The sequence below is a fragment of the Chiloscyllium plagiosum genome, chromosome 20 (genome assembly GCF_004010195.1).
Source record: "Chiloscyllium plagiosum isolate BGI_BamShark_2017 chromosome 20, ASM401019v2, whole genome shotgun sequence".
Classification (NCBI taxonomy): Eukaryota; Metazoa; Chordata; class Chondrichthyes; order Orectolobiformes; family Hemiscylliidae; genus Chiloscyllium; species Chiloscyllium plagiosum.
The window spans coordinates 40,316,823-40,329,427 of NC_057729.1; the positions used below are offsets into that span (position 1 = coordinate 40,316,823).

At 38.4% G+C, this 12,605-nt stretch overlaps 1 protein-coding gene across 1 annotated transcript in view; it reads left to right on the forward strand.

Moving 5' to 3' along the window:
* Nucleotides 1–12,605, forward strand: part of LOC122559963 (phosphatidate phosphatase LPIN2-like) — a 76,738-nt gene that overhangs the window by 46,180 nt on the left and 17,953 nt on the right. The window contains exons 10-14 of the mRNA XM_043710072.1: nucleotides 2,960–3,053; nucleotides 4,132–4,201; nucleotides 8,923–9,015; nucleotides 9,469–9,548; nucleotides 10,743–10,887. Coding sequence (XP_043566007.1) covers nucleotides 2,960–3,053; nucleotides 4,132–4,201; nucleotides 8,923–9,015; nucleotides 9,469–9,548; nucleotides 10,743–10,887 — 482 coding nt within the window. The remainder of the gene's footprint in view (nucleotides 1–2,959; nucleotides 3,054–4,131; nucleotides 4,202–8,922; nucleotides 9,016–9,468; nucleotides 9,549–10,742; nucleotides 10,888–12,605) is intronic.

Genomic DNA, 12,605 nt, shown 5'->3' on the forward strand with positions numbered 1-12,605 from the left:
AAGCCACTAGGTTATATCAAACAGGGATGTAAAAGAATACAACCACACTGACCACCCAACCTAGAAACTGGAAATGAAAATATTGCATTTTCTTCAGTTGACTTTGCAATATAAGCCTTACCACTATTTTAAGACTTGTGCCAAGGTTGGGAGAGTTGTCCCACAGACCAGTGAAGCAATAGCCTAACATTATCATTCTCACCAAACCTGACCTTGCTGCCAATGCTGAAAATGTGTTGCTGGAAAAGTGCAGCAGGGCAGGCAGCATCCAAGGAGCAGGCGAATCGACGTTTCGGGCATGAGCCCTTCTTCAGGAACACATTTTCAGCTCTGATCTCCAGCATCTGCAGTCCTCACTTTCTCCTTGCTGCCAATGCTCTAGGCTCCTCCATCAACAACAGCGGGTATGGCCCATCCCACCAGTACATTGAATATAGTCAGTAAGGAATTTTTCTTGGAATATTCAGTATTGGCTCTGGACCCTGTAAAATTTGCCAAGAGTGTTGCATTATTGCAGATACCTTTGAGCATGATAGTTTTAGCAGTGACCACCACACATTTCTTGTGGAGACAATGTTTTGTCTTTACCCTGATAGTACCATTTGTCATGTTGTGTGGTGCTTCCACTGTGCTAAATGGGATAGGTAAATTCAGAAGAGCTAGGTAAAAACAATGACTGCAGATGCTGGAAACCAGATTCAGCTGTATTCCTGATGAAGGGCTTTTGCCCGAAACGTTGATTTTACTGCTCCTCGGATGCTGCCTGAACTGCTGTGCTTTTCCAGCACCACCAATCCAAATTTAGAACAGCTCTAGTAGCCTAAAGCTGGACATCTATAATGCACTGTGGGCTATCAGCAACAGTAACAGAACTATATTCAATCACAGTATGTAATCTTACAGTCCAGCACAACCCTCACTTGGCCATCACCATCAAGTGTATATGTGAAGCAGCAGCAGCAAAATGAGGTGCCGACATGGTGAAACTATTATAACTACATGCATGCTGAACAACATAGTGCATGCTAATCAGAGATAATTTATCATACTACCAACAGATTAGGTCAAAACTCTGCAGTTCTCTGGTGGACAACTAAGCAACTAAATATTCTCATCTTCCCAAGTTGGGGGAGCCTACTACATCAGTGCAGATGACAAAACAGAAGCATTTGCATTCATATTTAACTTCTTGAAATGTTCACTTGCCTCACTCTGGGCAAACAGTATCAGTGCACTGCAACAGCTTGCCCAATACTTCTTTGATAGCACTTCTCAAATTTGTAACTGAGCACTTTCCAAATCCGTGACCTCTTCTATCAAAGAGGAGAACAGTAGATGGATGGAAACATCAACACCTTCAAGTTCCCTCCTCCTGACTTGGAGCTCTTTTAATCATTTTGACATGAGAGAATTGAATGTTTTGTTATCAATATTATTATAAAAATATGTTTGTATCAAAATTACTATTTGTGTGGATTGAAACACAAGATACTTTTAACATTTGTATAGCTTTTTAATTTATGAAGTGAAGATGTCAGAAATTAATTACATTGTCTGCAAGTAGCTTACCAGGGCAAGTGAAAGTATTCCATCATATGAATTTCAGGGAGACAATTAGATGTGACCTGTTTATTCAGGTGTGTGCGGATCAAGCCTTCACTGGAATAATTTGGAAATGGAACCTTGGCTGCAATGAGTGATCCAGTTAATTTGATTACGGCACACAGTGGATCTGGAATGAGGATTTTTCAGCGTGCTTTGTTACCATTTTTATAAATGAATAGCGAGCTAACCTTTGTTTTTAAAAAAAAAATGTTGCTTTATTTGAGTCATACACACTATCAATGGCTAGGAGGAAACTTGTGGATCTCTCTCTACCTTCAACAGCCAGATACTCTCTCTCTATCTAACAAGCCAAACAGTGAAGGCAGTGTCTTCAACCTAAAACATAGAACTGGTGCCTTCAGAGGAAGGCCAAGATCATGTGCCCAGATTTTAAATTATCTTTACGTGGGGTCAGCAAAAACAAGTCACTGAGGTTTGAAACCATCCAACGCATCAACTTAGAAGATTTGTATTGGATTGCTTTTTTTATGGAAACTCTTAAAACAATTTAAATTACCCTCCATGTAGCCTACTACTTTGTGGAACTGAGTCTTTTGGGAGCATTTGTGAGCCAATTGAAGCTCTTCCTTTTAAATCTAACAGCTGTTAAGGGCAATAAACACTAATTTTTTAGAACTTAAAATAAAACCTGCCTCTGTGTCACTTACAGTTACAAGACTTGAGTTAAAAATCCTAAGATGACAAGCAATTTATTTAAAATACATGACATTGTCAGCTGCGAGGTGGAAAAAGGCATTTCACCATTTCCCACTTAGAGACATAGAGATGTACCGCACGGAAACAGGCCCTATGGTCCAACTTGTCCATGCTGACCAGATATTCAAAAACAATCCAGTCCCATTTGTCAACACTTGGCTCATATCCCTCTAAACCCTTTCTATTCATATATCCATCCACCCATATATCCTTTTACATGTTGTAATTGTACCTGCCCCCACCACTTCCTCTGGCAGCTCATCCCATACACACACCATCTTCTGTTTGAAAAGGTTGCCCCTTCGGTCCCGATTAAATCTTTTCCCTCTCACCTTAAACCTATGCCCTCTAGTTCTGGACTCCCCACCTCTGGGGAAAATAGCTTGTCTATTTACCCACTTGGCTGTAACAATAGGTTGACCATCAGGAAAACAATGGTAAATGAAGCATCACCAAAATAATAAATCACAATGATTTATTTTTCTTTTGCTGAAACTACACTGAGTGATTTTGTTACATGTTTATGTATTTGCTGATCAGTTGCAGTTCTGTTTGTTCAATGCGAAATTCTTTGTATGGTGGTAAAGTCGTTCTCAGCTGAGACTCTTAAAATGTTTGTTTATTGTTTATGCTACAGGGAAATTTGAGCAACACATGGTCACGTACCAGGATCTAGTTGAAAATCCTGGAATTATTGATGATCCAAATTTGGTTATTGGAATCAATAAAAAGTAAGTTCATAAGCTTGTAGCAATGTATGTTGTTATACGGGTTACTGAGTGCTTAAGTACTTTTCATTCTATGTCTTTGTCTTCTCAAAATAGTTGTCTTCTCAAAGTTTGTAAATTGGTTAAAATAGTTAAATTTATTAATGCAACTGCATTCTGTCCTGATTTTAATATACGTTTAAAAAAATTCTTTGCAACTTCTGCAAATCAGAAAGAAACCAAACAATGCTGGCCATTCACAGCAAATCAGTAAGCAGTTGGGAACAGAGAAGGATTACATTCAAACCTGCTTTTGTTCTTTGCAGATGTTGAATGACCTGTATCCAGTATTTCTTGATTGTTGTCCTTTTTTGTAAAAGTTCTGCTATTCTGGTTATTTGCAGATCTACTTTTTGATTTTTTTTTGTTTCCCCTTATTTTGTTCTGATTTAAGTTTCTTGAATAGTTTTTTTAATATTGTGGCTTTTCAGTTTTAGTTAGTTCCGCTTATTTAATTGTATCACTTTATGTGCATGTTGGGCTAATTTGGGCAATAGTAAATGGAAGGCAGCAACCTCATCCATCACTTATGAATCTGAACAGATGAGATCAAGTGCTTGTTACTTAATTTTATTTTCACAGTTGCCCTCACAAAAAGTCTTGAATTCATGGAACAACTATTTAATAATATAAAGAATTCAAAATAGTCAACTGAGTTTTCTGTTGGAGTTATTGTTATGCCCACAGCACATGTTCTGTATTCCAGCTCTTGATGAGAGAGAGAGAGAGAGAGAGCTGGTACTGACATTAAAAAAAACTGCATTAATTGTGAAATGTGTGAACTAGCAGCTAGAATCTTCATTCAGTATGGAACAGAGAAGCTGTGTTTGGCAGGAAGGAAAGACATTCTTTATAATGGTCCTTACAAAATTAAATTATATTTAAATAGTACACAATCCAAGTTAACTTTGAAGTAGAAAGAATGCAAAATTCATAGATAAAATGAACCATTATTTCAAATTGAATGATATCGTGCAAATTTTTTTAAAATGTTGATTTCTTTGCACTGGTGTGAAAACCCTGGATATTTTGTTTTTCATAGATATTATAACTGGGCAGTCGCTGCACCCATGATTCTCTGCATTCAAGTTTTTCAGAAGAATTTACCTAAGGTAGTTATTGTACAATTGATGAGATGTATTGATTTATCAAAGGGTTAGAACATACAAAATGATTTAGACAAGATTTTAGGAAATAGCAGCAGGAGTTGGCCATTCTGTCCCTTAAACCTGCCCCATCATACTATAAGATCATGGCTGATGTGCTCCAAGCCTCAATTTCTCTTTGGTGCCTGTTCCTTGTAGCTGTTAACTCATTAATATTTTAAAAGTCTGTTGACCTCTTTTAATACTTTCAGTGACCTAGCCTACGCCACACTTTGTGTGGGGAATTCCAGCCATTCAGCATCCTCTGAGAGCAGAAATTCCTTTGATTCTTAGCGTTAAATGAGTGTCCTCTTATTCTGTAACTGTCTGTACTTTGAAATTATCCCACTAGTGGAAATATCTTCTCAATGTCTACCCTGTCAAGCCTCCTCAAAATCTTGTATTTTTCAACTTCTTATTCTTCTGAATTCTGATGAATGAAAATCTAACTTGCTTAGCTGTTCTCAATAAGACATCTGCTTTATCCTAGAAATCAACCAAGTGAATCTCTGTTGAACTGCCTCCAATGTCAATATATCCTTTCTTAAAAATGGAGATTGAAACTATACACTATATTTCAGGTGTGATTTCATCGACACCCTGTACAGTTGCATCAAGACTTCCTGGCTATAAACTTCAACCTTTAGCAATAAAGACAAAAGTAGCATTTGTTGGTGTGCATGCTAACTTTTAGTGTTTCATGCACAAGAGCATCCATATTCTGCTGTTTTGCAGTATCACTCCACTTAAATAATAGACTGCCTTTTGATTCTTTCTATGAAAATGCATGACCTCTCCTTTTTCTACATTAAACTCCAATTGCCAAGTTTTTGCCGTTTGTCCTGATCTATCAATATTCCCTTGCAGGTTTCATATGTCCTCACCTGACATGCCCTTCTAGCTATTTTTGTACCATCAGCAAATATGGATCCATTACATCTGCTCCATCTTCCAAGTAATTAATATAAATCATGAGCTAATTGAGTCCCTCGTGCTAATCCATGTGACCCTCCTCTAGTCACATCTTTTGAACCTGAAAATGCCCCCTTAATTCCGACTCTCTTTTCTGTGTGTTAACCAATCCTCCATTCGTGCTAATACATGATCCCTGATACCATGACCTCCTATTGTTATGTATTACAGTTGGTAAATATTTGGCAGGGACAATGTCAATTTAAGAATCAAGTCACTTGATCAGTGGTGAGTCATTCGTCATGTTCGTGGGCTTGCTCAGACTTGTCTTCTGCTTGTTCAGAGTGCACATTCATGGAATAAAACTTCCCTGTTACATTGCAATAATTGATGAGTTTGTGCATTCTTTAATCCTGTTCTGGAGCCAAGTAATGCTTAATATACAATATCTATCTCATGCAAAAGCCTTTATGTAGTGCCTTATTGAATGCTGTTTGGAAATCTCAATGCTGTCTACCAGCTCCCCTTCATTATTGTGCTCGTTATACCTTCGATGATCTCTAGCAAACTGGTCAAGGATTATTTCTCTTTCACAAAACTATGTTGATTTTGTTTGATTGCATTAAGAAATATCTTGCTATTTCTTCCTTAAAATAAACTCAGTTGTTTTCCCAATGACAGATGTTGGGCTAATTGACGTATACTTTCCTGCTTTCTGCCTCCCACCCTTCTTGAGCTGGAACGTCACATTAACTGCTTTCGAATCTGCTGGAACTCTCCAGAATCCAGTGAGTTCTGGAAAGCTTCCATCAATGCTGCCACTATTTATGTAGCCTCTTCCTTTAAGACCCTTGAATGCAGTCCTGGCGACTTATCTGTCTTCGATCCCATTAGTTCTTCAAATACTTTGTCCTCTGTAATAGCGAGTGTTACATGTCCTTTTCTCCCATTAGACTTGCTTTCTAATCTTTGGGATGTTTATCGCATCCTCTACTGTGAAAACCGATACTACATATTCGTTTAAATTATCTGCCATTTCACTATTTCCCTGTTATCAATTCTCCAGTTTCATCCTGTAAGGGTCCCACACTCATTTTAGCTCCTATTTGTTTATGTTTGTAGAAGCTGTTGCTGTTTGTATTATATATCTTGCTAAGTTATTTTCCTAATCAATTTTATCCCTATTTATTAGCTCTTACAGTCATTCACTGCTGGTGCTTAAACAAATTCACAATCTTCTGGCCTACTACTACTTTTCACTTTTTTTGCTTTCGTTTGTGATTGGATATTTTCCTTGATCACTTTTGTTAACCATGGATGGTTCATCTTTCTCATTGAGTCCTCCTTTTGACTGGAAGTGTGCTAGGCATTATGAAATATGTGCTTAAGTATCTGCTACTGACCTCCTCCTTAGTCTATCTTCCCATGATGTGGAGGTGCCAGTGTTGGACTGGGGTGGACAGGATCAGAAGTCACACAACGCCAGGTTATGGTCCAACAGGTTTATTTGAAATCACAAACTTTCAGAGCGCTGCCCCTTCGTCACTTCACCTGACGAAGGGACAGCGCTCTGAAAACTTGTGATTTCCAATAAATCTGTTTGACTCTAACTTGTTGACATGTGACTTTTGACTCTCTTTTCCAAGTTCACTTTAGACAACACTTACTTCACACCATTGTAGTTATCCTTATTTAAGGTGACGATATTGGTTTGAGACCTAAATTGCTCGCCCTCTAACTAAATATAAAATTCTGCCATGTTGTGATTGCTGCCTTCCAGAAGATCCTTAACTATGAGATCTATTAATCCTGTCTCGTTACATATTACTAGATCTTTAGCTTATTCCCAGTAAGTTTGCAATGTACTGCTCTGTGAAATAATCCCTGATGCATATTCTATGTCACCCTTGTCCATCTGGTTTATCTAGTCATTATTCAGGTTAATATCATCCATTCGCTGCTGAAAATGTGTTGCTGGAAAAGCGCAGCATGTCAGGCAGCATCCAGGGAACAGGAGAATCGACGTTTCGGGCATAAGCCCTTCTTCAGGAATGCCCGAAACGTCGATTCTCCTGTTCCCTGGATGCTGCCTGACCTTCTGCGCTTTTCCAGCAACACATTTTCAGCTCTGATCTCCAGCATCTGCAGACCTCATTTTCTCCTTAATATCATCCATGCCAGTTTTTTTTTAGATTAGATTAGATTACTAAAAAAAAAAACTGGCATGGATGATATTAAGGAGAAAATGAGGTCTGCAGATGCTGGAGATCAGAGCTGAAAATGTGTTGCTCCTTTTCTCCTTAATATCATCCATGCCAGTTGTAGTATCCTACTTGGACAATTCAATTATTTGCTGATTTATACTTTGTCCAACAGTAAGGCGACTCCCATGAGTGACTTCTTTCCCTTGCTATTCCTTATTTCCAACAAACTGATTCTACATCTCAATCTATTCTATCTATAGCATTACTCTGTACTGCACTGACACTATCCTTTATTAATGGTGTTACCTCACCTCCTTTTCCTTTTGCTGATTTTACTGGAATGTTAAATTACCTTGAATATTGATTCTTAGTCTTTGTTATCCTGCTACTACATCTCTATTATAGCTGTCAAGTCATATTCACTTATTTCTATTTTCATACTTATTTCAAAACTTCCACCCAGTAAAATAATTATTTCTTGCCCTTCTAGTCCTGAGACAGCACCAATTCTAAAATATATTTCGTCTGGCTCTAAAAGAGCTAACAGCTCTACTGTCTTTTCTTTCTATAACTATCTGCAATGACAACAGCAGCTACTGGTTATTGATCAAGTAGCTATGCTGATTTTTTTGTTCCTCTCTCGATTTTTCTTATATTGGCTGAGACGAGCTATTTCGGCATAATCTGAGACCAATCCTGGGTTTTATTCAACTCTCCATGACTCAGCAGTGGAACACTTCTTTCGTCTTTCTCAGAACGTGGGCGTCACTGGCAAGGCCAGCATTTATTGCCCATTCCTAATTCCCTTCAGTGGTTTGCTAGGTAGTTTGAGGGCACTTCAAAGTCAACCACCTTGCTCTGGGCTTGGAGTCACAAGTATTCTGGAGTCAAGTCCTTCTCTGAAAGCCAATGGCCTCCAAAGGTCAGTGATAGTTCAACAGTCACCAATACTGAGATCAGCTTTTTATTCTCGACTTATTCATTGAATTCCACCAGTTGTCATGATGGGCTTTTGCCCGAAATGTCGATTTTCCTGCTCCTCTGCTGCCTGACCTGCTATGCTTTTCCAGCACCACTCTAATCCAGACTCTGCTTTCCAGCATCTGCAGTCCTTGTTTTTACCTACTGGAATCACTCAGCCAATCAGGGAGTATCTATGGCAAAAACAAATTGGCATTTCGGGTTGAACTGGTCAATCAGTATTTTTAAAACAATTTTTAAACCAGCAGTGCTATTTGGTATTGTGTTTGCTCACTTCATAAACTATTGAGTATTTCTATAATGTGACTTCAGATACAGTTCTCAAGCCAACTTATATGGTGTGCTTCACTTTTCCCTGAGAAGTTTTAAGTAACTTGTATACAAGTGGATATAATAAATATTGTAGATTTCAGATTTAAATTTAAAATGCAAATAGTCATTACTGTAGTACAATAAAACCCTGATGTATCATAAGATTAGGACGACATGTTTCTGGGGAGAAGTATCAAAGCTTAATGTGGCTTGACTTTGAAGATGCATAACCACCTTCTTGCAAGTTGATCCTTGAATCATTGTTCCTATTCATCTTAGGCTACTGTAGATAAGTTGGTAAAGGAAAAGATGCCAAAAAAGACTGGTGGGTGGTGGTTCTCCTGGCGCAGAAAGAACTCTACAGTAAAGGAGGTACGCTTTCTTCTTTCTGTGTCTTTGTTTTATCACTTCTTTAAAAAATAATAATGAAGCAACAACAAACCAGACAGAAGTAACATTTAATGATTAGGGTAGTAGTATTCTGTGGGCATCTGTTTGTAGTCAAATTATATTTATGTCTGATTTACACTTACTCTGAAATCATGCAGCTCCTGTGGGCAACTAATAATGACAACTGGATGCTCATTATTAGAGTTCATTAGAGAATGAATCTGTCCGCAACGATTGTAAATGCACTATAAGAAAGATATGCATAATAAAGAGATCTTTCCTATGAAATGTTGTATGTGATGTGGGGTTGCATCTTATAAGATACATTCATGGTAAAGACTAAACTTTAGCGGACATGGCCTTTGTAGTGGTTTTGATGTTGCCATCTTAGCTTGGGGCTTGTACAGAGTCTTGATACCGTGTCTTTGTTTTTAGCCAGAATCCAGTATCAAAAAAGGTGAAGGACAGAATGAAAGAAGTGAAAATAAACAAGTTAGCTTACTTGAAGGTTGCAGGTAATATTCAAACATTAACGTTTTTTTTTACAGCTATTCCAAAAGCTCTGCTAAAATAAGCTTCTTACCTAACACTCACTGAATCATTTGTTTCTAAGTGCCAATGATTACACGCTATATGTGGAGTAGAAATCAATATCTAAATGTTACTGGTTAGTTATGCTATCAGGGAAATGAAAACATCTTGTGTCGAAATGTAACACCAGCAATTAAAACAAACTTATTCTGTGATCTGTGGTCTATTCCTAATGAAAAGACAATGCTGAGTTTATCTGCTCCATTACTTATGGTGATCGCGCTTCCATCATGGGCTTCAGCTTTAACCTTATGTCAGTGAAAGGATGTCTGTTAATGTTCATTTTAAGACAACGGATGAATTTGAGGGAAGTAGAGTACCCATGATACTGCTGTACTTGTCCTTGGTGTTAGAGAACATTGAACTGAGGTGCTATTCAGATACGTTGTGATATTCTGTATATTGTACATGCTATAGCCACAACGAGCCTGTGGTGAAAGATGTGGATATTGTGCTCTGATTTGAATGGTAATCTTAAATGTTCTTGAATTTCTTGATAATTATTGCAGATACATCTATGTAGGTGATGTAGTGAGTATTGTAGGTAGTGAAAAAGCCTTGAGGAGTCAGGAGATGAATCACTAATAGCAGACCTATTGCACAAGAGGACTAACAGTTGGAAACCAGTTTATGTCAGTACATAAATTACATCCCAAAATGGCACCAGGTATCTGGGTAGGTTAAACGCTAATGATTATGAGCAGTCAATTCGAAGCATGAAGCTGAAGCGAGTCAAAATGGAAATGATTTGTAGCCATATTTTGATTGCGAAATCTTTATGTTCTTTTGGGACATCTGAAAGGGCCAGGGATCTGTCTTGGGTTCTTGGATTTTTGGCATGTTTTTTCTTGCTCTTGGCGAGGAATTGGATGTCCTATAATCAAGTTTGCAGGTTACCAAACCTTAGCTTGCAATCTTTGAGTTCAGGTGCTTGAACTAGTTGGTATTTAAAGACAGAAAAGGATTTCACAGACTAGATAGAAACTTGTTCCTCGAATGGGGAAGTCCAAAACAATAAATTCGAAACTTAAAATTATAAAAAGGCTGTTTAAAATTCAAACCATAACAGCTGTTTTTTTTTGAATATTTTTATTGCTTGATCATTGATCTATGAACAGATCTAAGGAAGAGTTGACTTCTAGCGATGATGACTTCAATACCATCAAGGACCGTCCAAAGCCAGGTTCTAAATGTCGAGATTCACCTTGTCAGAGCAATACAGCTACCTACAAAAAATCCCTGAGGCTGTCCTCCGAAAAACTGGTAAGTAAATAGTTCTTCAAAATCTGTTTCAACTGTGTTATAACTTGAAACTGAAATAGGTTATGGATCAGTTTCCATATTTAATACTTGTTCATAACCTCAGATGTCACAGATTTGGGTGTCAGAGAATGAAGTAGAATTTATATGATACCTTTCCTGATTTCAGGACATTACAAAATACTTCACAGCCAAATAAATAGTTTTCATGTGTTGTCAATGATGTAATTGATCATATAGTTTGGGAAAAGCAGCATCCAGTCTTATGCGACAATGCTCCACAAGCAACAGTGAGGTAAGTATCCAGGAAAAAATGTCTAATGGTATTGGTTGAGAGTTAAATGCTCACAAACCCTTGGGAGATATCTTCTATTCTCTTTAAAATTGGAACAAGGAATCTTGATTCAACTTTGATAATATACTCAAGTTCTGGAATAATTCCTTGTAGGTTGTTTCATTTGTGTAGTTCGGGAGAATTTTAAAAACCTTGGCAGGAATGTGGAAACCAAAAGACAATATCAAGGATACTGGGTGAGATAGATCATCCAAGGACAGGAGATTAAAAAGTTAATAAGTGGGGTCAGAGTAAAGGGGAATGTAATAAATTTTAATCAGTAATACTGTGCATTTAAGTGAATGCACAGAGTATGGGAAAAAGGATTGGTGAATTTCAGGCATAAATTGCCATTTGGGTATGCTCTTGTGGCTTCTACAGACACCTGGCTCAAAGAAGGGCTGGACCGAGTGTGAATATTCCTGAACATGGTTTGGGTACATTCTGTTGAAAGAGAAAGTTGGGACAAGCAAATCCAGAGCTCACTGGATGATGAAGGAGACAGAATTTAAGATAAGCAAGAAAAGGTGTGCTTGTGAGTATTGTCACGTAGAAAATACAACTGAGAACCAGTTTGAACACAGAAGATTCAGAAGAGAAGCGAGAAAGCAAATGAGAAGCCGAGAGTCATTTTGTAAAGAGACTGGCAGCTAACTTAAAGCGAATCCCAAAGTCATAGAGTCATAGAGATGTACAGCATGGAAGCAGACCCTTTGGTCCATGCCAACCAGATATCCCAACCAATCTAGTCCCACCTGCCAGCACCCGGCCCATATCCTTCCAAACCCTTCCTATTCATACACCCATCCAAATGCCTCTTAAATGTTGCAATTGTACCAGCCTCCACCACTTCCTCTGGCAGCTCATTCCATACACGTACCACCCTGTGGGTGAAAATATTGCCCCTTAGGTATCTTTTATATCTTCCCCTCTCACCCTAAACCTATGCCCTCTCGTTCTGGACTCCCTGACCCCAGGGAAAAAACTTTGCCTATTTACCCTATCCATCCCCTCATAATTTTGTAAACCTCTATAAGGTCACCCCTCAGCCTCCGATGCTCCAGGGAAAACAGCCCCAACCTGTTCAGCCTCTCCCGATAGCTCAAATCCTCCAACCCTGGCAACATCCTTGTAAATCTTTTCTGAACCCTTTCAAGTTTCACAACATCTTTCCGATAGGAAGGAGACCAGAATTGCACGCAATATTCCAACAGTGGCCTAACCAATGTCCTATACAGCTGCAACATGATTTCCCGACTCCTGTACTCAATACTCTGACCAATAAAGGAAAGCATAGCAAACGCCTTCTTCACTATCCTATCTGCCTGCGACACCACTTTCAAGGAGCTATGAACCTGCACTCCAAGGTCTCTTTGTTCAGCAACAC